Source organism: Lissotriton helveticus, chromosome 1_1, assembly GCF_964261635.1.
Source record: "Lissotriton helveticus chromosome 1_1, aLisHel1.1, whole genome shotgun sequence".
Lineage (NCBI taxonomy): Eukaryota > Metazoa > Chordata > Amphibia > Caudata > Salamandridae > Lissotriton > Lissotriton helveticus.
This window is the reverse complement of record NC_136057.1, coordinates 1,575,110,083-1,575,137,396: the sequence shown is the minus strand read 5'-3', so window position 1 is coordinate 1,575,137,396 and position 27,314 is coordinate 1,575,110,083. Positions and strand designations below refer to the sequence as shown.

Genomic DNA, 27,314 nt, shown 5'->3' with positions numbered 1-27,314 from the left:
CTGCCAATTTATATGCTGCCTCTGGGTCCATGGCAATTTTTTTTATCAAGTATGATGAATGGGAAAGCCAAGTCAGTACTGCCTCCTAAGATGGCTTCAAAAGGGCTGTCAGGTTTAAACTCACAGGGTGAAAGAAAATGCGACAATGAGATTGCCAGGCCCTGGTATGGGGACAGTCGCTCTAGCCCTTTGAAATTGTGCAGAGGGAGTAGAAATCGAGATTTTATGGCAAACATACCTAAACTGGTGTGTGCATCAGGAGACTCAAACAAAGCTCTGATCAATAAAATACTCCACGGGATAAGGCAGGTTAGGCGATGTCGCTCAATCAGAAGATCATATATATTAACTGCAAACCGCTGCTGCATAAGTAAGGAACACAATTGCATTATATTGGAATTAGTTAGCAGGGAAATAGTGGATGGCCTGGTCAACTTGGACCTGCACACTTTACCACCCAATGGATTTATGATCCAGTTTAATCATTCTGCACCAAGTAAGGTGCTGGTATCTAATCTAAAGAGTGGGAATCCAGTGGTTTGTCATTTGGGTTATACCCATAATAAAACACAAAAGGGGCAGTCTGTCCTGCTGTGCCCCAACCAGTTTGATGGAGGATGGCCCTTACGTTCGCAGACTTACTGATTTAGTACAACCTATTGGGACCAGTGCGACTAGTGATGTGGGAGGGCAATCCCTTGCACCGATGGACCCAGTACCACTCATTAAGACTAATGTGATCAGTGGCGAGGAAATGCAACCCCAGTACACTCAGAACCTGCTAAGAAACTGAGACTACTGTCTTAGACCATAGCAGGCCTTACGTCTAAGTTTACATGTGAGGAGGGGGGGAGTTTGTCAAAAGTTATGATATATGCCTCTTGCAGGAGACATGGGCAACTGATAAAATGTACAGTGAGTTTTACTAAATATAGTGTTGAAGAGTACCGTCACCCATTATTTGGACTAAAACTGATCTGAGTTTTAACATTAAAAAGTATGATGGTTCTAGTTTGCTACTAGCCCTGAACATCAAAGGTACTACTAGTAACATATCAGTGCTATTGGTTAACATCTATAATAGATTTCTCTCCCAGCATCAGGACTCCCCTACTATACTGGTCCTTCATGAGTTCCTGGAAAGGGAAGAGGCCTCTCACAATATAGCTTTTGGAGGGGATCTGAATGTTACTTCGAACCCCTCGAGGCAACCGTGAATGTCACAGATGAAGAGGATGCTGAATGGGTCATCCAGCGCCTGAGACAAGTAAGGCCTGTTAAGAATGCGAGGGCAGCATTTCAAGTTGGTACTCTCAATCCTAAAAATGGATTGTGGGCCGGTAAAAGACGCTCCACCTCTGACCAAGATCCATGCTATGCATATAAAAGAGCCAATTGTAAAACTAGGATCGGTTATATCCTGCTCGATGTACTCCTCTTGTGCAAGCTATTGGATATGTGGGTTTCTGAGAGATCAGACAGTGATCATAATGCTATAACACTAGAACTGTCTGATGTGTTTTTTTCTCCCCAGGCCGTCCCTGAAGGGAGCTTGCTAAATCCAACCATTCTTAGCAATGATAGAAAGAGGGTTAAGTGGCCTGTGATTGAAAGGAGCACTAATACTCTGGCGCAAATTTATAATATTGTAGTTCATTCACTGGTGGATCTGAGTACTTGTAGATTGGAAGTGCAACCCATGCTGGATATGTTCATGAGTTTAATGGGCAAGAGAAAAAAGTTTTTTTATACAAAAGGTACTGGGAAAGTAACGAGTAACAACAAAAATGAGTGGTACGAGTGTTGGGGGCTATTAAAACTGGTTCGAGGAGTATGGTAGCCACAAAAAGGAAACTTTATAAAACTGTCCAAATTATGGCAAAAAGGAAATGGCATGAAGCATTTTGGAGAGACCTACTTGTGGCATTGCAAGCCAAAAATAGTAAACAGTTATGGCATTTGATAGCCAAAGGATCAAAAAATGTAACCGCAGAGGAAAGTTTTCACATACAGCCATAGACCTGGGTCAACCACTTTAGTTTGTTATATGCAGGACTGATGGACATTAGAAGATGGATCATCGAGACACCCATTAGTTTTCCCACTGACACAGAATTGGAAACATTTGGGGTGTGATTCTTAATCATAGCTTCAATGCCATCCTAAAGGGAGCAGACATACCAGATTCTTTGTTAGGCGCAGAGGTAGTATCTTTATTCAAAAAAGGGGACAAAATCAAACCAGCGAACTACAGACCTATTAGCCTTATTAAATGTGCACAGAAACTATTTTGCAGGCATCTGCTGGAGAGGCTTTTAGACTGGATGAGAGAAAGGAATATATTGTTACCCCTGCAGGCAGGTTTTAGAGAAAATACGAGTACCATAGACCAACTGTCCTTTTTTTAATGATTTAATGGAAATATGTGACAATCAAAAGGGAACATGTATATGTTGTATTTGTGGACCTGCATGCTGCATTTGATCTTTTCCCCCGCGAGAAGCTATGGGCAGCCCTGAACAAGATGGGAGTCCCGAGTAAGTTACTGCAGATAATCTTAAGACTTCACAAGGATATCTACACTCAAGTTAGTTGGGGGAAGGAGGGTAGATTGACTGATTGGATCAGGGTGAACAGAGGTGTGCGGCAAGGATGTGTACTTTCGACTACTTTACATTATTGGATTGATAGAGTCATTAACTGATTGCTTTTTGCTGATGATACCCTACTTATTTCCAGGACCCTGATGGGCCTCCAAAATCCAGTGGACCGGTTTGCGGCAGCCTGTGGGGAAATTGGGCTGGAAATAATATCATAAAAACTAAATTAATGGTATTTCACCTACATAAGTTCTTTAGGGGTGTGATAAAGCTGGTTTGTACTTCACTAGTGTAGGTGAAGCAGATCGACTATCTGGGGTTAGGGTGACAAATTCATGAGGATGTGCCCCACAAATCACAAAAAGCCAACTTTCCCTTCAACAAGTAAGCTCTGCTTTAAAGAAAAAATTAAGAATTTGAATGTATAGACCAGTTGCCCCAGTTACGGAGTTACGGGTCCAGAATAATGTAGGGGCTGTTGAAAAAACTGGAAATTCTTTAAGTGATCAGTCCTGGAACTTTCTCTAAATGCCCCCCTTACCCCATACGCTTAGACTTGGGTCTAAAAAATGTAGCACACATGATTGCTTTCAGGCCTCTTGCATATTGAATCAGAGTCTGGTCAAATAATTCACCACTCTCCATGGGAGAATTACTACTTGATATGTTGGCACTAGAAACTAGAGAGAGCACTCCGTGGCTCAATTTTATAAAGAGCTGGTTATATTGATTAGGTATTAGTGAGCTTTGGACTAATCCCGGTAGTATATAAAAAAATACTTATCCATCATTAAATAGAGATATTGGCTCTGTGTCAACGAAACACGGCTAAACAAAGGAACTACAGGGAATTAACAAGGAGATTTCTGGATTTTAAAGACAACAGTCATTCAGAGGACTTTTTGAACCGCATAGAAACTCCATTAGCTAAATCTTTATATTTGAAGTTTTGTACAGCATTCTGCTTGTCAATGAATTTTGCAGCGAATGGAAGGGTGTTAAAATTATATCCATCTGCCCCTCATGCATGGACGAACATGAAACCGAAGAACATTTTTTGTTCTTCTTTCCAAAGTACACTCATATTAGAAGAACCTGGTTAATTCCGAATGGCCGAATTTTAGCTGCAAACTGCTTAAAAGATGTTAGGATTTAAAAAAGTGAATGCACTGAGTGGTTCATTTTTTACTGTATCTAGATACCTGTTACATGCTTGGAGACTAAGGGGCTCATTATGATGGAGGACGGGCATCAGCTCGCCCGCCATCATAACGGTGATGGGACCGCCCGCCAGACGTGCAGCGGTCCCACCAGCCCAATTAGGATGCACCTTCCATATTGGCCAGCACATCCTGGCCTTTTGCCATTGCGGAAGTTGTAGCTGGCTGCAGCACCGTCCGCAATGGGAAAAGAGCATGCACAGCATTTCCCTGCACCACGTGGCAGGTACCACGCTGTGCCTGCCACGTGGTGCAGGGAACTGCAGGGGGTACCATGGGTACCCCTCACCGCCCCACCGAGGGGACCCACAAGAGGCCCCCAAAGCCAATCTCCGCCAGCCTTTCCGTGGCGGCATCACCGCCATGGAAAGGCCTATACTCACCCACATCCTAATATGGGGGGCGGTGCCTGCTAGGCACCACCACCATATTAGTGGCCCAGTTCCGCCCGGCAGGTACTTGTGTCGATTGCCACCAGTGGAAAAGCGGTGGACGAACTTTGCGTCCGCCGCGATACCCACTGCCATCCTAATATGGCGTGGGTATTTCTTTACAATGGCGTAACGATCGCCACCGCTGACCCGGCGATGGCGATTGTTACGCCATCGTAATGAGCCCCTAAGAACCAGGATGTTGAAATGATCCAATAGCCACTGAAACGAGTATTAATGCACTGAAATGTCTCTGATTTTATATTTTGCTTATTATTGTGGAACAGTTTTCATATATTTTTTATAATGATAAATGATAGGAAGCTTTAAAAGGTTTTTATTACTGGATGATTTAACCTACTTTTGTAATGAAATTATTTTTAGCAGAGCTTCTTGCATGTGACACCTTATTCAGAATGTTCTTTTAGTGTAAATGATACATGTTGACATCAGCTCTGGCATAGACTCTGGCAAGCTGCCCTGCATGTGTGCACTTTTATCAGGGGATAGGGGAATTCCCAATCAAATTGTAAGAGGAACATTTAATGTACATGAGTGCTATCAATATCATTTTCAGAACTGGTGACTTGATACTATTGTTCATGCCTGTATAATCTGATGAGCTTTTATGTTTTTTACAAAAGCGAATAAATATATTTCTACTACTACTATTTTCCAAACCTCACCCTCAAAGAGGCATGGTAAAACATTGTTGAATGATAGTATGAAGCTTGCAGGATTTAGCGATGTGGATGACTCAGTTAGATGCATTTTGTAGCCATTATGGAGTCTAACTTTCTGCAGAAGTTGTTGGTGTCCTTCAGTACCTGCTTGTCTTGGTTGCCAAACTAGAAAACCCATCTTTCCGCTTCTGACAGCCTTCCCACCGATATATTGTGGATTTCAGATACATCAGTTATTCTCAAAACAAAAATGTAAACCCTTTAAGTAAACAGCATATGCAGCAATCCCATCAGTCCAGAGACATTGATTTATGACTTTCTCCTTCATATTTGCATTCCTTTGAGTGGACCTCAATATAATACACATACAGCCAATCACACACAAGCACACTTACCCCATTCAGTGTAATAATCGGTGCACCCATTCAATGAATTTGTTCCTCGAGACATGCTGCTGAAAACATATTTTATAACTATTGCGCTAGCAGCACAAACAGGATGCAACAATCGGTCAAACGAATGAGCCATGCTGGCATTTTTTCTGGTTGAGCTCTTTGTAACTGGTAACCTGACCTGTGGATCTTGTAGTATAGGGCAACATGAGAAGTATAGACGATATACATCATGGCTGATGCACAATAAAATTTTTCTTTTTAAAGTCAATGAGAGTAGCAATAAAGGAGGCCTGCAGCATACCCGAAGAAGTAATACCTGTAAGCACTATGAAGAACAAGAAAGCTGAGTTTTCTACATTTTGTCAACTGTGTCTACAGCATTTAGAGGCTTGTTGATGAATGCTCCTTACAGATAAATGCAAATGCATCTCCAGTACACTGCCTAGGTAATAATGCCATGTTTGTTTCTGTGGATATGGTGGGTTCAGTGGAAAAGAGCAGTTCCGTTTGATTACCTTTTCCAACATTTTCTGCCAGAACTGTCGCCAGAGGATGATAACAATGATGGCTACCAAGATGAAGATGATTGCGACCAGACATCCAATCAGTATGCGTGTGTTACTGTCATCTACTTTTAGAGTTGGATCTGTTGTCAGGAAGGAAAAGAGAGCAGGAGATGAATAGAGGAGTGTGTAACACACCAACCGTGTCTATTGTGAAATGATTGAATACAGTTAGCCCACTGGTGAATTTGCCAAGAAGAGAGTCGATTCAAAGTTCTTTGGTCTACAATGATCAAACTATTCTATCATCAAAATACTATCAATAAACATATTCTACATGTCTTACTGAGATTCACATAACTGAGCCAAATATTGACTTCATTCACCCACCCCATTCCCTCAGCATAAACAACTGATTAGTTCACGATGGTTTCTCAAAGATATGACATCGAAATAAAATACCTACGTGACTGCAACCAGTGGAACTTAATTTACAGGATCTGCTCTGAGGTTTGGCTCTGAACAATTATCATGTTCTGAATAACATATAATGGAACCTGAATTTCCTTTACTTGACATATATATATATATATATATATATATTTATATCTATTTAATATATTTTAACAGCATCAATATTTCATAAGTTTTACTCAGCACACATGAAAACAGCAAAACGCCAATGATTGTTTAAGTATAGGAAGGTCTCCTTTCCTGCACATAAACAATCATGTTTAACAATCTTTCCCTCCATACTGACACCCTTGTCCTATTGGGCAAGGGTGCCTGCGTTGACGCTAAGCTGCTAAACTTAAAGCCAGCGCAGGAGGAAACGCATGGTTGCACCATATTCTTGTAAATATGGTGCAGCCCTACGTTCCAGAAGTGACGGAACGTGTCGTTAATCCAAGGAGGCTAACGACACACTCCGCCACTTCACTTGTACGTATGGCCCTGAGTGTCTTCAAAAAACGACTCCAAAACAAGTCCATCGTCATGCCTTACTCCTCAATTTGTTGAAGAACACAAGACAAAAGAAAGAACTAGATACGTACATTTAATAACATAATTAAATCACCCTCCCACCTGTTATGGTTCATGTAAGTATCCCAATATAGGCTCAGGTAGTCACCTAACCTTTCACCAATATTCTCCCTACCATTACACTACATAACGGTTCTTAGGAATGACCTTTTACCTAGTTATGGTACTGCATACAGGACGTGGGGTTTTCCCTGAAAACTAGCCTCATCCATTATGCATGAGGATTCTTGGAAACTCAGCAGGACTACCATCTCCTGCATAATAACTATGTACAAGGGTCATTCCTTCCATCATCCTAAGTTCAACATGATACAGCAAGGTAGAACCCCTGAGGGTACCACTTTAGGTAAATAAACACCATTTCTTGCTGAGGTAGACAGAGGAGAAAAAGGAATTCCATGCCGACACACTGATGCGAGACGCTGAGGTTCCTGCACGCAGACACTCCAGCTCGCAGTGGTCTGACATCCCTTGCGGGGTGTCCATCTCGAGACCAAGACGGGGTCCCACAGTCTCTCACTTCAGGTAATGGGGTTGACTTTATCCTAGAGGGATTCTTGGCTTTTACACATACATACATGCTAGGTACACTTAGGTACATCTAGTTAGGGGTGCATCATAGGAGTACGCATTCTACTGTCATGTACTTTTATACTTGCCTGTATTCATTGTTTTAGCACGAAGGTAGAAATCCACCATCCTTTTACTCTGTTAGTGCTTACAATCATTTATAAATGTTAGCGTCTGGTGGTTGTTTCAGCACACCTATCTTACACTAGAATGACGCTGGTTCAATAAATGCTTATTGAAAAACGTCCCCACCGTTTATTCTGTGTATCTCTCTGAGACGAAGGGAGCACAAGTGACTGAGCGAAATGTAATAGACTGTTTCCACAATCCTGAGGGATCAGGGTTGTCATGTTCGAGTGTTGCCAAGAACTATTCTCTCCTTGGTAAGAGGGGTTTCTAGTGGCACTGTGAGCTAGCTGGTATACAGGCTAACATACCCGGTGGGCGTGTCTAGAATCAGCCTGGACACCAATCCTACAGTGTATGTTGTCTAAAATTGCGGATCATATATAGGTTTATAGGAACTACACAACACACCTATTCCATATCCACAAAATCCCAGCTGTTTCCTTCATACCTCTACACATTGTAAGCTGTATCAAAACCATCTCCACCCTCGGTAGTGGCAATTGGTATCCTATCTGTGTCCGATCAATTACCTCTGTCCCAGATCTCACCTCAAATCGTCCTGAAGTTTATAGCCTTAAGTCTAAGTAGGTAAACCATTAGGGGAACCCCCTTTGAAAGTTAATCAAGCACAGGTGTTCAAGGGTCTCAAAATCCAACTAAGTCACCAACATGTTGTTAGCAAGTTTGCCCATGGCCATGAGGTTCTATAACCCTCTATACCAGAGTTAATGGGGGGGTCACATTTTTACCAGGACAGTATTGTTATTTTTAATGCACCTGGTGAATTCAATGCTATCACCAGATCTGACTTGAACTGATAGCGCAACATTTGTGTGTGTATACTCAACATTTTCTGGATCGCTTTCAAAATGTCAGTATAGAAAGGGGCCATCTAGGGGCACATAAGCTTCGCCCCCCCCTCGAGAGTCGCATCCCATACAGCATGGTGGGCTACTGTTGAATAACGATATCAATTCAGTTGCACTTTGTAATGTGATTCTTTTCCTGGAATGATCCATACACTGTGGTGTAGGTCGTTCCATAAAGTCTGCCATTGCTACTCTAAGATCATCACTCTTATTCTATCCTGCCACTTAAGTCTGTATGGTGTATCACTGTGTTGTGTCCCCTCCATAGAATAGAGTGTATAATTGTCAGATTATTCACTTGGAACCCATAGCCTGGCATATGAATTTCTTGAAATGAGTTAAAATATCTAATGGCAACATCTTTCAACCCATGTTGCTCAATGACACAGGTGTGTGTAATGAAATCTTTCCTTTTCCACTAGTCAGAAATCCCTTTTGTACTACTTGAAGAACATCATTAGAAAATAGATCCGATAGCATAATGCAGTCACCCTCTTGCCAGTCTGAAAAGGGGCCTAGACACTCAATTATATTCCCTCATTGAGCAGCCACTAATGTAACTAATCACTTTGTTTTTTCCCCTTTTTGGCAATTGACAGAACAGTGCCTTCGAGCCATTCTTACTTTCTTCTTCCCCCATGTAGAGCTGGCACAGTACCTCAAGATTTTTCATTCAGATCACATTATGTGATGGAACACTAGAACCGGGTGAAAGGGCGCTGCCTTTGTAGAAAAAAACGGGTCCGGTGGCAAGATTGGTAAAACTGCCACTCTTCAAAACCTTTGTATCTGTGGTCTATTGATATAATATTTCTCCTTAGTACAGCTGGCTGGTGGTTGCCATCTAGACGCCTCAGGTAGAAGAGTATTGACAAAGACAGTAAGGAAACATTACATTATTTTGTGGACTGCAGAATACAGTGATCCAATTATGACCTTTGGTGACTTAAAAACCTCAATGAAACGAAGAACCCAAGGAGGTTTATCCTTTTTAGGTTTCGCCTGCACATTGATTGTGCTGTGCTTGTGAAATCTATAGTATTTAATATCAATCTTAAAAGGAGCTTACATACTGCCCTTGCTTTTCATTGGTTCCTGTGCTTGCCACTTACTTTTCCTATGTTTCTATTGGCTGTGGCATACTATTTCCTAGTGTCCTCCTGTGTTTCCCTTATCAGTGTCCTATGGTCCAAGTACCATTTTCATTCGCTTTTGTGGAACTTTTTTTATGTTTTGCTTGGGCACATAGTAGAGACCTCTCAACACAGCCTCCCCCTCATATGGAACTGTGGTCTACAGCTGCTGGAGTGGGATAATCCTGCTCCTTTCCCTCACTGACAACGTTAGGCTGCACACATACATGTGCCTCTTCACAATGCGCTCTAGTCTTTGTTTAAACTTCTGTATGACGTGCATGTATTCCGACGCATCATTTTCATGCCGACTCGTCTCTTTGTTGCACTCACACAGCCTCCGCGAGCAGACCAATGAGGCACATGCAGACTGTTCTCTGTTGCACGCTCTCCAACACCACGAGAGGTCATGCTCACACAGCCTCCACAAGCAGAACAAAGAGACACATACAGTCTGTTCTCTGTTGCATGCCCTGCAACACCGCAAGCACAAACGATCAATGAGTTCAACATCAGTGTGCTAAAAACATTCGCACATTGTATTTTTTCCTAAATTTGATAGTTTATAGTGCACAATCAAGGCGATAATAAAGCTGTTCAAAATTGCTCTTGTTGTTTTATGTAACGAGTTATTACGGTTACCTCATTTTATTGTTGCTAGTTTATGTTGGAGTCAGCTGCGATTACGTTCTGGAGGGGCTTAGTGATTTCTATGTGCTTATATTTATTGTTACCCTGCACAGCGCTTGCGCTGTGCTTATTTTTATGTTTAGCCCGCCATTTTAGGAGCTTCCACATGGCCTCTCAACTGAGCATCCCCCCATTAAAAACACGTTGCCTGGACAACACAACACCGCTGGCATTGAAGCTCTTGCAGCCGCCACTCTTAAGGTTATTGGCAGTAGGTGATTTATTATAAGGCATGATAAAACTGACAATAAGCATCCTCAGCCCGATTAGTCATACACAATAATACGTTCCAGCCATCAAACAAATACATAAATTAACTATACCGCGCTCCACACTCCAGACAACGCGCCCCCTATTGGGCTCCACAAATTGTTCCCTCTCTTGATTCCAAAATTTTCTTGATATGTACCTTTTAATATCACTTTTAGGAAGGCACTCTGTTTTTTATCAGCCTTTTCCCATTGCCCCTTCTCCATTTCTTTTATACCTGAATTCAACACTGCACCTCTGGAAGTGTCGTACCACGTTTTGAACAGTCATGCCTATACTTACTCTGGAATCTAACACACGCTCCATTGCCAAAAAGCATACAGACAGACACTGGTATACATCAGAAAAGCAGACGTATATGGGTCTCTGTCTGTGGCAGCACTTGGTCGGAAAGCCAATTCTAGTTCCTCATCCTTAGTACTGTGTCTCCCTGTGAAGTAGCTGAACAACACTCATAACTTTGCATGTTCTAATGTATTCAATTGTGAGCACCCAGAAACACCGTTATACCCATGTATGGCAAGTTTATTGTATTTAGTCACCATTTCACCTCCTGATGTCCTCCCCAAGCAGAGCCCCCAAGATATCCACTTCCACAGACGGGTCCTTCTCAGCCTGTACTGCAAAGTCGCCATTCTGTAAAATTTCTTCTTATCCCTTCTACAGGGCCTAGAGCCACCACTCTGACACACCTTTCCCACATCCTCAGCTCCATTCCTCTTTTCTGTTTGTTACTATTATTTATCCCACACTATGTGATAACTCACAAACAGGTTCGCTAGCTTAATCTCACGGAACCCATCTATGCTGTGTCTCTTGAATGCTACACCATCCACTCTCTCTTCATCTTTCTCCCACATACCCTGTCCACGCTATGTCTGTTTTTACCTTTCTCCTAAAACTCCGCCCTGAAGCTGTCCGCTTGACTTGTACACATTCATGTCATCACTACAAAATCTGTGCCAATGGCATGTGTCCCTCCCGACCCATTAGTGCTAGTCGTTTCCAGGATTGTGTATATGTAAAAACAAGGGTCACCCTACTCACACGGAATCAGGGTATCTATCATATAACAAGGAACAATGGTTCCTGTGGTCAATGTGTATAATACACAATAATGATTAAAGTCAATGGCAATATTCATTGGTCAAAGTCTGTCAAAGAGAGAGTTAGGACTACACACAATAAGGTTGAAAACCAATTACTGTTTATATAGACGTAATAAAGTTCATCAAAAGAAGTGTGCGGTGTCCCAAGTGATCATGTCATTGAACGCTAGGAGGCCGACTTCAGCGGACCTCTTGAGACTGGCAGATCCATCCCTGTCTAAACACTGCAGCCTATCCAAACGGCCTACCGCCACAATAGGAGATGAATCTTCTGCTCCCTCTTCTCTTGGATGAATTGCACACCAGGATCTAACGGGTGTGGCACAATTATTTGCATTACACACAGACCTGTGTATTCCCCACGCGCTCTAAGAACTGTCAGTCTCCTTTCACAGGGTGCCCGGCTGGTCCCTTGTGAGTACCCCCTCCCATTTTATGGTCACTTCCAAAACTGGTGTGCACTTTCTCACACTGACAGGCTATTGCTAAACCTCAGGTGCCCCTCACTGCTATGTCCTGATGAGAAACCCTACTAGATGTGAGGTCGAAATGCAGTTGACACGCTTATAAAAAAATAAACCATCCCCTAACCCTATGCAGTAAGCGACTCAGTAGACACCGATGGAGTTCAGGTGGAATTTATTCCAAATCAGCTACACCGCAGACCGGAGCGCAGAGTGGTTAAACATCCATTTCCAACAGCTCTCCAAACAGTTGGAACACATAGAACCCAGCAACAAGGCAACTAGGCAACACTCCAACATTCCACAAGGAGAAGGCTGGCATGGAACATGGCAGTGCAGCATAAGGCTGCAACACAGGTTAACTTAAGAATACAACCCCCTACTAATATGGTAGTAGGCAGTGAATGAATATTGTATACTCATGCCATGGTCATTTTTGTATGAATTGAAACCTAACATATGTCACAAGCTGTCACTCTTGTAAATAGTAGGTTCGCATTTGACTAGGGACACCGCGCTCCTCTTTTGATGAACTTTATTACGTCTATGTAAACAGTTATTGTTTTTCAACCTTATTGTGTGTAGTCCCGACTCTGTCTTTGACAGACTTTGACCAATGAATATTGCCATTGAGTTTAATCATTATTGTTTACTATACACATTGACCACAGGAACAATTCTTACTTGTCATATAGGAGTCTTCTCGATGGCACCTGCCATTTTGCTCCCGCCTCTTCCCTACATCTACCTCCATGCCTTTCCCCTCCTTTCTTCTTTCACCTTCAACATTGAACACTCTCCTCTCACCAACTGATCCACATCACCACTCCAGTACTGCTATGTGGCTACAAGTCACACTTTTACATCCAGATACACTCACATATCTTAAACACACATCTCTATGTCTTTCACACATACATGTCGAGCCGTCACACGCGTTCACACAGCCAAACACCATACCGCAAATACGTGCAATGAGAGCATCACCCATAACAAAGCTCACTTGTGCACCATCATGTTAACACACTCACCACATCAAAAAACACTTACATAAACATGGGAGCACATGTACCATCCCACCACCACATACAATAACTTACAAAAGCACAAATAACAATGTCACATACCAAACATCACCAGACCCTAAAGCTATCTCTCTCTCTCACACACACACATGTGGAAACCCGCAGATATTAAACAAAGCTTGCACTGCTTCTGTTTCGATACCATTGTATGTACACGAGCTAAGCTTGCACTGCTGATGCATACTCTGTGTCAGCACCGTTATGTGCTTGAGAATATGTACTTCAGTGAAACTGAAAGGGGATCTTTTTTTCACAACAATTAAACTGAAAGGGGATCTTATGTCAATAATTTTCCCGGCTTCTCTCGCAGCTGGTTTCTGCTTTGCTCTTCAGTAAAACTGTTTTGAAATACTTTTGGTTACTATACCCATCTTAAGCTCTCAGTGCCGTGGCATAGGCGGGTCCATCAGTTACTGCACAATATATTGGCTTTCTCAATAAACAAGTCATAACACTTCTATGGAGATTCAGTAACTTATATTGCACAAATGCTCACCAAGCTAAAATTAACAACAACCAAAAAATTATTATTATTCACATAGGTGAAACCTGTTGCATTTACCAATGCTTATTTAAAAGACTGAAGCCCTCAGTATTAGTGGCCTGGTATTTGATGCATTATTAAATTCACCTGGAAGGAAAATATGTTTAACCTGTAACAATCAGTTGGTAGCTGATAGTGTTGTAGATTTTCATCCTGTTGACATCCCAGGTGGCAACATGCTCAAGGCCTCGTCTTTGCTCTGAGAATTCTTTCCTTGACCTTGGTTTTCCACTGGTGTTGAGGGTGCCTTTCAGCATTGAACTGCCTCGAGTACAGTGGGCGAAGCTGGCTGTTGAGCATTTTATAGAGCTGGTTCTTGGGATAAGGCATGGCGTTCTCTGGCCCTTCATTTAAAGACTCTTTTGGAGATTGATTGACAGAGGGAATGTCTTGTGTGTGAGGGTGTTATATTTGTTCAAGGCTGGGGAAGTACAACCAGTCTTCGATTTTGGCCCCTGAAATCTGAATGCTGGTCTTTGTCCTGGGTGTGGGTGTCAGTATGATCCCTAGAGATTCAGCTTCTCCAGAGTCAAAGTCTTTGGGTGACATACAAAGAGGACTCCATTCCATATGGTTCTCTTGTGTACCACAAAGGCCTCTGCCATCGTCATCAGTTTGGAAACCATTGATGTCCTTGACTACCGCTCAGGACAGAAAGTCCATAGCTCTGAGTACAACTGCAGTTGGCTGGAGTGTGCACAGCACATCTACAGCTACACAAGCTGCAAATAAAATGATACCCCTGGAATCATTATTGCGTGTGAAAAATATCTCCAATTACAAATATCCCTGTAATAATGGGGACTAACATGCAGATGTTGGTGCTTGTGCAGCATATTTTTGTGTCTTAATGATTATTGGCAAATGTTCCTCTGGTGAATTTTGGCAGGGCAGAGGAAAGAGATTTTTCCTGAACACTAGGGGCTCCATAGTGTTATGTTATGTGTAATTGTAAAGTGCACTATCACTTGCAAGGGTAGCCTGGCAATGAACAGGTGTGTGTGTGAATAGCCCTGCCTATTATAGGTTGGGTAATTGAAAAGCCAGGTCTTTAGCTGGTTGGTGAATTCAAGAGGAGAGGATGAGAATCTGATGTGGCGTGGGACGTCATTCCGTTCCACACTTTAGGAACAATATAGGAGAACTCCCGTCCTCCTGATCTGGTTGTATATGTGCATGGGATGTGTGTGAGTAGGAGTCTTGTGGATCGAAGGTTCCTGGATGGTTGGCGGAAGGAGATGTTACTGGTCAGGTAGGTGGGGCCTGAGTTGTGTAGTGCCTTGAATGTGGGGGTGAGGATTTAGAATTAAGCGCATTTGTGTATCGGTAGCCAGTGCAGAGTCTCAAGGTGTGGTGTGAGTCCTCCGTGGGAGGTTGGTGATCCCAGCGTAGATGGTGTTCCCATAGTCCAACATGCTGATGACTTGGGCATGATTGACAGTTTTTCTAGTGTTGCTTTGGAGCCATTTGAAGATTTTCCTCAGCATCTTCAGGGTCTGAAAGCAGGATGCAGTGACGGTGTAGACTTATGCGGTCATGTCCAATTTGCTGTTGATGATTATTCTGAGGTTCCTGGCGTGCACTCTGGGTGTGGGTCAGAGTTCGGCCAGACACCAGTTGGAGTTCCATAGTGAGGTGTTCTTGCTGAAGATCACTACTTCTGTCTTGTTAGTGCAGTCTGGGGTCGGATGCAGCGCACTGACAGCTGAAGAAGACACTTTCGGAGCACAGGAGGAATCTGTCTGGAACTCCGTGAGATAAAGGGTCAGAGTGTTCTGATAGTAAGCTGAGGCAGAAGGCATGGGCTTCGGAGGGCCTGCTGCTGGCTTCGTTCTGAGGTTTACTGATACCCGTTGGGAAGACAGGATGCTGCTGTGTTACTGAAAGGACAGGAGGCCAACCAGGGAAGTTGAGTTGGGTTTGCAGACTACAGTGCTGTGGCAGAAGGACTTGAGTGCATGTGTGGCTTCACTGGAGTGCTGACCACCACCCCGGCACATAAACTGACTGTGAGCCCTTTTCCCTTGATCTTGTCTCAATAGCAGGTATCCCCACTGCGGGTTGAAGAGACCCAATCACATGCTGTGCTGTTACATAGGCTGCTACTCCAATTCACCTTTCTTAATTGAAGAGAGAGTGTGGCTTCATCAAGCTTCATCTGGTCTCCTGCCTTTATCAGTTTGAGCTCTGGGACAACAAACCCTTCCAGCTACAGATACTTATTATCCTGTAGTTTGAAGCTAACAGCCACTGGAAGTCGGGTGGGCCCCTAGGCTAGGTCCACTGAGAAACTTCAACAGTGTAGAACGTCACTCCACCACTATCTTTGGAGGCGTAGCCTGTTATAAGTCAATCATCAAGTTAAGGGAAAGCATGTTGTTTCTGTGTATCAGGAATAGCACTAATATCAGTATCGCCTTGATGATAAACTGTAGTGCTTATGTAAGGCTAAACTGTAAGACTGCAAACTGAATAGCTTTCACTTACGCAACAAATATCAGATATCTCTCGTTGAATTTCCTGTTGAAAATGTGCAAGTAGTGATTATGGCAATTCAAGTGGCACCAGTGATTCTTGTATTTCCAATGATTGAAGGTGTTAATGCGGGGGAGAGGGGGAGTGGTTGAGTCACAGCTTTCTGGAGACTGGAAATTCTACTGTAAATGATATGTAGGGCTTACGAGCCAAGATACTCTTCAACCATCTTGCCATGATGCGGATGCTCCGGATGTTCCAACTTCTCCCTGACCTGACGTTCCTAACGATGTTTTAACTTTAATGTCTTATGATTCTAAATTTCCCCCCTGCTCCCCCTCCCTCCTACATTGATGATCCATATCAAACTATAATGTACTTCCTCCTTCGCTGAGCACTTCCCCATCTGTACTGACTTTTATTGCCTTGTTTGTTTTATGTTTATTTGAAAATAAAAAGATATATAAAAAAAAAAAACATCTTGCCATGAAATTCCAACCCTTTGCTTCACAGGTTTTGGAGTAGTGAGAAAGAGGAGGAAGATGAGTCTTGTTGGTGTCAGACTTTGGAACTGCCTCTATCCTTCCCGTTTTGAAAATACAGGTGTTGCTGATGAGGCACTTTGTGTGGTTACTCATTGAGACGAATAACAAGGAACAGAAAAGCCAGTAGAGCTCACCTGTGACATCGTGTTGCAGTTATTGAGCTTCCAAAGTATGTTTGTTATTGCCATTGTTTTATCAAAAACCATTCAAATATGCCTGCCTGTACGTATACATACATACGGACGGATGGCAGCCATCTTTCAATGGTTTTGTATGCTTTATTATAATAAACGCTCCACGATGGCCATAGCGCATGTGTGTAGACATGTGCACAAGCAACTTGCTAGGTAGCAGTGTGCACCTGGCGGGCCCTCGCTAAACGAACAGAGTGAAAGAGGGAAGATGGGGAGATCGGGTGTCATGGAGGGCAGGCTCAAGCAGAGAGAGGATAGGCCGGAAAAATATATTCTGTCTGGAATGCAGCAAATCCACAGGAGAAGAACCGACACAGAAACAGCCAACATAATAAGGTAAGAGAGCCAGCAGCATCTGTTCTGATCTAATATGTGATTAAAAATGTTTCAAGCCAATGGTTAAACGGGGAAGAACCAAAATGGCAATGTTCTGAAGTGGGATTGCACAAAGCTACTTCTAAGTGTACGTTGAGGTATTGGATACAATAGGTCTTTCGATGACAGACAGCCAAAGCTGTTTCTAGATGAGACCAAAAAAGTGATGGATGGAATGCTTTCATTATTTCAGCCACTAGTAATTACTCTCAAACAGCAGGAGGTGTGAGAACATCCGGAGCATCTGAGCAGTAACATGGGTACCCAGATTTAGAGGTTATATTGGGATCAAACCCTCTTGGAAATTTGGCGTGATCCTTGCCCGGAGAGTTTGATAGTCAAGTTTCTAACACACAAGTGAACGCCCAAATACAAACCCTATTTGGAAATGATCACGCCCCACACAGCTAAAACCTTGTCCTTTACTTTTTAGAATTGACTCCCTCCGTTTAAATTAGCTGACTGCAAAATGGAAGGGGAATAAAAGTGAGGCAAGAGATTGCCCTTCTTGCCCATTAATTAATGAAATGGAGGTCAATTTTGTATTCATTTGTCCTAAGTATATTTTACCTCGCTCTAAGTGAATCATTCCAATCTGCCGCCAACTTGGTGTTATCCACTGTGCTGAGGCGCTGTGTATTCTGAGATTGAACGCACATGAACCGATGGTTTTTGCACTTTCGAATTTTTTTTATTGGGTCTGGTATATAAGGGCTACTAGCCTCAAGTAGTATGCCTACATTTCTAGCAGGGTTGTTATTTAATATTTAAATATTGGTAGGTTGGGGTTCCGGCACCTTTACAACAGAATAGATTTCTGTGAGTTTTTAAGTTTTCCTTAATGTAGGACAAAGCATGTGTCTCTTAATTATGTATTTCTTGATAATGTAAACTTAGGATTTCTACTATGGTCATATCTTAGTAGTCCTCTCTATTCTGGGAACTTCTTAATTATTATGTTTTTATCTTAATCACCTGTCCTTATTGTGTCTTGTTTACATATTCCTTATCGAAGGACAAAGCACGAGCCACTTTAATATGCACTTTACACTTTAGCAAAGAATGATTTCTAATTTGGCATTGATAAATCATTGTGCAGGTTGACCAAGGCAATTGTCAGTCCCTTTTTTTATGTTATGTTTAGAAATGTTGTATTGAAGTGCCTTGCCTGACAGTCTGCGCCTACCTAGCAGCTTTTTGTGTTTTTATTGGAGCAAATAGTGATATGAAATTGAAAAACATTTCAGGTGTTTGAGGCAGCTCCCCGAATTCCTTACCTAGGACATGGTGTGTTATTCTTCATTTATTGTAAATCGTTTGACTATATTAGTATAATCGATTTGTGACTGTATTGGTGTAACCCTGTATCTATATTTTAACTGTGATTTTTAATGTACTTTTATAGTTATATTTCTTTTGTGACTGAAGTAAAGGCATACTTGTCTACTCTCAAAAACCTGTTGTGGTTGTCATACTCTTGAATGTTGGAGCCTTCTTAACTTCTACATGTATGGGTTACAGCTGCTGTTGCTTTGCAGGTAAAGCTAGACCCAGAGAAGAACTAATTGACACACTGTGTTAATATTTCCAGGAAGGGGTCAGGATTCTCACCGAAAAGACACAAGAGTTTACCACAGAGCCTTTATTATCCATGCCTGTTCCCAATATATATTTGAAAGGACTATGGACCATCCTTAACCAAATGACTGGTCCCATTCTGCGATGCAGCTGTCAGCTGGTTACTACTTTGGTAATCTCTTACAAGAGATTCAAGTATCTAGCTACTACACAAGAGGTATTCACTGTTCTGAGAACAAGACTACGGATGTTGCAATCTTTACATCCATTGCATTAATGGATTTTGACAACATGTATGGAGGGAGGTTGTGAAATACATTCAGTTCCATCTTGGCTGAAGGCACTTAGACCACATAAACGATTCTGCATTGGATAGGTCAATATGAATTTAAGGTGAGTTGGAGCACACTGGTACTCCCTTGCTAACTACATATATACTTTGGATATGTTATGTCTCACTGTTGGTAAATTTTGTATCTATTCCCTCCTTTTCTCTACTCTCTCTCCTCTGTACCATGGTTGGTTTGACATCGTATCCTAGTCTCTATTTAATTCTTATCTCGCGTTATTATGTGCAAATCCTGTCACTCACTCCTCAACTGAATCTCCTGGTGTTTTATTTTTTGAATTTGCACTTTATGCCTCGAAAACTGCTCATTTTTGCAAAGGGCTCTCATGCCCTCAAGCCTTGTATACACCACCTCTCTGTAAATAATGTTGATGATAATCTATTATTCGTAAAATGTCTCTATAATTGCAGCATCAACTTGTCTTCAGTATGTCACTTTCTGGGTCACTCACTCCTCATTTAGACCTGTTTCATCTTTGTGTTTTTGTACTTTATTCTTGTGTCACAATTTTTCTATCTAATGTGCGCCTATGCCTTTAGGTCTTGTACGCAATCTCCAGTACTTCATAAATAAATATTGATGGTACAGAATATAACTTTTCCTATTCTGCAGGTATAGAGTGAAGGACACCGTGCAAGCGCTGACTCCCCTGTTAGTCCCACTAATTGTAATTGTTCTGTACAAATTAAGTTCTAGTGCCTCCGTTGCCTACTTCATGAATTTTGGAATTGATGACCTGATCTTGCAAGATAGAAAATGTTGGTAACAGCAAAAGTTTGTACAATCGTTTTCCATTTGAGACTGGTTTGAATAGAACATTGCTTGCAGGAGAAATTCTCTACTTGAACAAGTCCCTCGGCCAGTATCTTGGATGACCTTTGAACACAAGGTATGGCTTTGTGTTCATATTTCATGCAAGATAACGCAAAGTGGCCCTCTTTCTCCCCTGCGGTTTGCCCTGACATTTGAGCCACTGACTGAGCTAGTCCAGAGGGATGCCCAAATCTGGGGGTTCAGATGGAGGGAGGATTTGGAGGATCGTGTTCCTTTATATGCTGATGATGTCGGTTGTTCCCAGTAATCCAGTGACCATGAGAGATGCCCCAATCTTTGGGTTTAGATGGAGGAAGGGTTTGGAAGATCGCTTTTCTTTGTATGCTGATGATGTCGGTTGTTCTCAGTAATCCAGTGACCATGCGAGATGCCCATATCTTTGGGTTTAGATGGAGGAAGGGTTTGGAAGATCACTTTTCTTTGTATGCTGATGATGTCTTGGTTGTTCCCAGTAATCCAGTGACCATGAGGAAGCGGGTAAGGAACATCCTGGAGCTCTTCGGTACGACCTCAGGCCTAGTGGTCAACTGGGATAAATCACTAATGGTGCCATTAATGTTATCGCCACAGGAATGGGGCTGGTGATCACACCTACTATGCTGCACCAATCAGTTCTGCTACTGGGAGCTGTAGTTCCTCCTGGACAGATCTCTTTGCTGGGAGCACAGCATTACTCCCCTATTTACCAGGATGGATCGGGACCTTAAGCAATGGGCCTTGCTCCCTCTGCCCATTCAAGGCATAATTGCCGCGTACAAAACGATAGCACTAGTGTTGGCTGTAAATCCTTCAGAACTAAGAGAAAAGGTACCCCCTAGTTACTTTGAGGTCCATGAGGACAGGGAGACAACAAATTAGGAGAAGAAACCTCTAGACTGACCTATATCACTTCATAATGAAGAAAATATAAATAAAAAATACATATTTTTGGAATTAACACTGCTGCATGACATTGATGTTGGGGTTGTGTTGTTTATGAGCCCTATGAGGCCATAATATAAAGTGATATAGGTCAGTCTAGAGGTTTTGTCTCCTAATCCTTCAGAACTATCCATTTAAAATTGCCCTAATGGTATTCAGTCCTATAGATCATACATCTGGGGGGAAGGCAACCTGGGATTTCCTTTGACAAAGGAACACAACATTCATATGATGCAGGCATAAGCGCCACAGACCTGCAGCTTTAGAGCTGGGCAGCAAACTTCTGACTGTTAATGACTGTCTCTTTGGCGATCGTCTCGACCCAGCCCATAGAATGGAACAGGAGGACTCTGGGGAGAATGGGGTGCACCATTACCTATATGACACCAGGGCCATGACACGCTAGCCAGAGGTGACAAGAGTGACACTCAGCGCATGGCACAACACATTGCAACACATCTGATGGTATACAACTCCCATACAGGAGACGAGGCAGTGGGTGGGGGACAGGCTGGAGACCTTGAGTAGGGCCTGTAACTAAAGTGGGACGTCATAGGGCTGTCCAGGCAGGCCGACGCATGGGGAAGGTCGCACATGTTTTCTTTTGAGAACCTAAAGAAGGAGTGCGAGCTGCACAACTCACAGTTCTATAGGTTCCTGCAACTGAGGAGCATGCTGGATGCCCCGTGGAGACTCTCTGGCCCTCTCCCTTAATTCGGTCCACTCGAGGCCCAACTGACTGTGGAACCGATTGGAGAATACAGGATTTCAGGCCTGTATCGGTCTTGGTAGTAAATATTCCCAATTTGATGAGCAGTCTCAGAACAACGTGGCAGGAGGACGATGGGACCCTGGAGGATGATGAGTGGAGAGGGGTCCTGATGGTGCTCTGGGTCCTCTCTGCATGTTCTCCACTCATTGAGCTACACTATCTACACAGGGCCTATTACACCCTAGAGGTGATGGGGAAGGTTGGGTCTGGGGTGCCCTAGGATGTACTGAGGGTTTAGGGACTTACATAAGACATGGGCCAAGGTTGTGCAGTAATGGGAACAGATTGGACGGGGACTGAGTTAGGTAAAGGGCAGACTGGTGCAGCTTACCTACCAAGCTGGCATTGCTGGCTCTGGTTGAGAAGGCCCTCAAGATGAGTGGCTGATGTTGAGGATTGAAGGTATGGTGGCTAAACATTACATAGCCAGCAGGTGGATCTCCAAAAAGACCCGGCCACCTGAGGCAGGACAAGAGGTATGAACCACTGTGCACTTATGGAGAGGGAGGTTTAGCCAGAGAGATGCGGTTGCAACAAAACCACAAGATCTGGGGTGCCAGCCAGGCATAGCAGCAAGGTTAATCAGTTTATAGCGGTTATCACGACAACAAAGGGGGGAGTAACACTAGGGTCAATTGGTCTAGAGCGCTGTGGCAGGCTTGCAACGGAATCATACTTTAAGTTGGCTGACGGCATCATCGAGGGAAGGAAGGGGCAAGAGTGCACTCGGGGCACTATATCAATGGGAAGGACTTTGCTTGGTCACCGACTCTCTTCTACATGAGTGCAGTGTTGACTATGGGATTGAGGTGACATGTTTTGACTTCCTATATAACTCAAAACAAATTCTTATACAAAAAAAAAAGATAACAAGGAGTGAAATTTTGCAATTTTACACTCATCTAGTCCCAATGATGTTCAGTATGCTTAAATACAGATTCATGTCTGTGCCCATAATATGGAGCGGGATTTTTGCCTTATTATCTTATTCTAATCTGATAGAGACATCTAGCTGCAGATTCCTTATTTTAGAATGCTCCCCAGGTGCCAGACTGGATCTGAAACTATTCCCACCAGTACCTTTGTGTGTCGGTAGACAGCGTTGAGTGACTCCATAGCGATGTCGACTCCCAAATGTGATGTCAACGTAGTCCCTGTAAGCCCTCCTCCAACGCGCTGACGTCAGTTCCTTCTTTTCCGCATGAACAACACAGATCCGCACTGAAGTTCCTCCTTTTCCGGCCTACTAAACATTTTTTTTGTCTATGGAGCAGTGTGCCTTTTTTCTATCTTTCTTCAGTGTCCACGGGGTTTAAGCCTTGTAAGTCCTGTGGACGACAAATGTCCGACATGGATTCTCACTCGCTTTGCATGTGGTGCCTGGGTTAGCACCATGACTTCGAAGAGTGCGACTCCTTTCTCCGGGTCCGACCAAAAGTACACAGGGACCATCGCGGCGTGGATGTCACAGGCACCAAAGTCTGCTTGTCGTCCTCAGTACGCTACGCGCTCCACAGACCGAATGCACATGCGCTCTTTGAGCTGTTCTCTTGTGCGCCATTCTCCCTCGATATCTGGAGGTAAGCCTCTGCATCGGTGGTCAAAGTTGTAGCCGCTGGCCCGCCGCCTTCGTTGTCTAATGCTTGTCCTTGCTCTTCTGTTGAGGTGTCGGGCATGAGTCTGCTCTGCGTGTCCACCTATCCAGGGGCCAGGGCGTCTTTGACCAAGTTGAGACAATATTCTCAATCTATTCATCCTATTCTTGGTTCTGAAGTGCCCTTGAGTCCCACGGAGGTGCATGAGGTCATGCTTGCGACCCTGCTGGTGGGGTCTCCCCCAGCTTCAGGTTGGCCTCTGGTGTCTGACGCCTTAGGGATGCCGGTGCATAGCCCGTCGAGGCTCCCACCTTTCGCTTCTGGTCGCCAACTCCAGTGTCAGCGTCGGGGTCTTCTTTGATGGCTCCCTTACTGGTGGTGTTAATGCAGATTGACGCTCCTTTCGATGTCGATGCGTCGCCTTTTCGGCCTTGACTGGCTTTAGTTACGCATCGAATGTGGCACCGATGGACTCCCTTCCTGGAGGCAAGTTCTGCTCTGGTGGACATGCTCAATCGAGCTTCGATCGTCCTGGATTTGCAACTTCCTTCTTATGGAATTGTCAACTGATTCTCTAATTGGCGTTCTATGTCCTGACCAGTCTTACATTTGAGCCTGTAATTCCTTATTGTGACTGTCTTTTCGATATCCTGTTGGGGCTAAACTGGAAACAGGGCTCCCTGTGGATTGCTCTATTTCTCACAATCATTGCCCTGGCCACGGAGATCCCTCCGGTCTCCTTCAACATCTCTCTACTAGGGGCGTTGTAGTTCAGGCAGCAGTAGCCACCCAAAATATAGATTTTCTCCCTCCTGTCTCACCGGAACGAGAGGCCAGAAAATTTGAAGTTTTTGGTAGGAGTAGTTTCTCCTCTTCTAGATCTGACGTGCGATCTCCGTACACTTCTTGTGTCGCTGCCCACTTCTCCCACGCTTTGTGGCACTCTGTGGAACACCTCTTGCCCTCCCTTCTGGAGGAAGCCCGGAATGCTCTTGTTCCATTGGCTCGAGATGGGCAACAACCTGCATCACTTAGCATCCGCTGTGGTATGGATACCGCTGATTCTGTTGGCCAGGCTTTGGCCTCTTCCATTGCCCTATGTCAGCGTACATGGTTGCGTACTTCCAGGTTTTTGGAGGCTGAGCAAACTACTTTGATTGACATGCCTTTTGATGGCACCTCCCTTTTTTGTGTGCATGCCGACTCAGCTTTACGCCAGTTCACAGATAGTCATGGTTGTGCCGAGTCTTAACTCTGTAGTTGTACTGGGTTTGTTGGGAACATTGTTTGTCCTTGTTTCAGCTCTTATCAGCCTTCATTGAGTGGAATGCTTCTTTCCCTTCTACAGTTACACCCGGTGTGGTGCTCCTGCTTGCTGCAAGTATTTTTCTTCAAATTATTCTGTCCGCGACAGATTTAGTTTCCAGCCCTCTGGAACAGATCTTACTTTGGGGCCTCATGAGGGGCCTATTCTTACAGCTTCCTTTTGCAGATTAATTCTTTCTACCCAAGCACTTACTCTATGGGGGGTATTTTTTTTCATTGTGCGAATGCACTATAGCTTTCTCCCCTGTTTTTTGAGGACCTTAGTTTGTATGCCTCAGGGGCATCTTGTGAGCTACCTATACACTCTACTTTAACATGCTCCTGCTGCAGTTCATCTTCATTAGTTTGGTGTACTTTGTATATGTTTTTACCCTTTAGGTGTTTTACCCACCTAATTGGGTCACAGCCACTAGTGTTGTTTCTTGTGCGGTGGTGTATACATATCTGCCATCACACCCCTGGGGTGGCTGTTCCCCTTCGACCCAGTCCCTTTGGTTTTTGGTATCCTTCTTTCACAGGAGGCTGAGTTTCCCTTTCTTTCCCATATGTTTCTTCCTTCTCATTGGTAGAGATACTGTTCTCTTCCTATCAACTCAATATGTCACTCCTGCCTTTTGTGGTGTTGTTTTTCTATGTGGCGGACTACTCTCCTTTTGCCATCCTCCTTTGGGAGAGGTTCCATTACCACCCCCCTCTTTTTGGTGGGGGTATTTTATTACTTTTGCTGTGGACATATCAAATCTTCTGTCCAACTATGTATTTCTGCAGCATATGCACTGTCCTTCAATGTTGGGGGCTTTTTCCCTCTCCTGGGGTTTGTTCCTCTTATACTCTGTACTTTCAGTTTTCATGTAGAGCTTTGGTTTGGTTTTTTACCCGTTTCTCAAGTTTCTATAAAGCGTTGGTCAGGGTACTCACCTCTTTCACAAGCCTCCATGGGTTTGACAATGTGTAATACTCTACATCAACTATGTATTGCCTTTAATCTCCGCCAGCCCTTTAGATTCACAATGGAGGTCTACCTCTTCTTCTTTAAGGTGGACTCCCACCTGCTGTTTATTCTTTGTTTCGCCGGTTACCGCCTGCTGGCACCCTTCATCAGTATGTGGCGTTGGTTCTTGGATGGCTGCCCTTGGTTTCCTGTAGTGTGCAACACCCTCCACTTCCTACTTTTAGGTGGCAGTGTGTTGCTGTTTTCCATGCTTGTCTTTCTGTCGCCACCTCAGTTACTGTCGTAACTTTTTCTTTACAACTGTAGGATGTTTTATCTCTGTCCTCCATTGATTACCTCTGTTCTTGGAGTACCCTTCGTTCCTCCACTTCTCGTCCTCCCACTTACTGGTGGAGGACGTGGGTATCCTTTGGTGGAGTGGATATACTTTCGCTTACCCTGTATGACTTGGGTGTCTACAGGAATGTCCATGTTTTTTCTATGCAAATTTATCCTTATATACGTTTATCTTAGAATGTATATGTCTCTGCATGTATATACCTATCTCTTGAATGGATCTTTGGTAGATGTCTTTTACTTCGGGTTTGTATATGTGTATGCTGTGCGTATATGGTCGCCTGGCCTTCTATACGTTATACAACACTGCAGTTTACCTACACTGTTCTTGGTGAATTGGTTCAACTTTCTTGGTTGTACTTGTCTGTTTCCTTCCTTCACTTCAGTGAGCATCTCCGTTACATTATTTGGAAGGATGCCTTCTATACCTTCAAGGTTCTCAATGTAAGACCGGTCTCTTTACTATTCTTATTGTTTCCTGGAGACGCTCTTTAGCATTCATTGTTTTCTGTCTCTTTTCTCCATCATTCTATCAGGGGAGGTTTATTTTTTTGAAATCCATTTCCCAGGATAGTTTCCTAGACGATTGGTGGGTGCTTTTTATTATTAATTGTATGTGTTGTGAGGTTGAGCACGCTGTGTATCCTCTAGCCATTTGGTTTTGAGCCTGGACTCTATGGACTATTGTCCTTGGTCCTTTTGCATTCCCTGATCTTAGGTTGCATTTCCTTTGGGCCTGGCTCTTTACTGGTTCTATACCGTCTTCTTATGGTCTTATAGCTTTCTTCTCTCTACGGGCTTCCCATAGTCCTTCTTTGACATCAGTCCTTTCAGTGAGCATCTTGCTTTATCTATCATTTTCAGATAGACTGGTCTCTTTTTATCCTTTGGACTGGCTTCTTCTCTGTGGGGATCATTGGTGAGGTCAGTTTGCAGTTCTACTCCAAGGATAGCATTGCTTGGGTTTCTGATTCTAAAAAAAGGAATCTGCGGCTAGATGTCTCTATCAGATAGACAAGTTCCTTACCTTCAGTAAAGACTTATCTGGTAGAGACCGTATCTAGCCGCAGAGTCCTTATGGACCCACCCATCCTCCCCGCTCTGCGAACTGAGGACCCTGTTGTCTCGTAGATCCCCTTTTTGCATACTTCTACTGTTCATTCATTCTCTACTTGTTTATACAAGATTTTTTCCTTTTTTGGCACACTGTTTCCAGAGACTGTTTCTCTAAGTGGCTCCTCTTTGCTGGCGCAAAAATAGTCACATAAGAAACTGATGTCAGCGTGTCATGGGAGGTCTTATATTGGCTATGTTGACATCAC

General features: G+C 43.4%; 1 protein-coding gene across 3 annotated transcripts in view; it reads right to left on the bottom strand.

The window, feature by feature from the left end:
• DDR2 (discoidin domain receptor tyrosine kinase 2) overlaps positions 1-27,314 on the bottom strand; it is a 795,992-nt gene that overhangs the window by 313,192 nt on the left and 455,486 nt on the right. For all 3 annotated transcript variants that reach the window (XM_078687193.1, XM_078687208.1, XM_078687202.1), the window contains one exon: positions 5,845-5,975. In XM_078687193.1, coding sequence (XP_078543319.1) covers positions 5,845-5,975 — 131 coding nt within the window. The remainder of the gene's footprint in view (positions 1-5,844; positions 5,976-27,314) is intronic.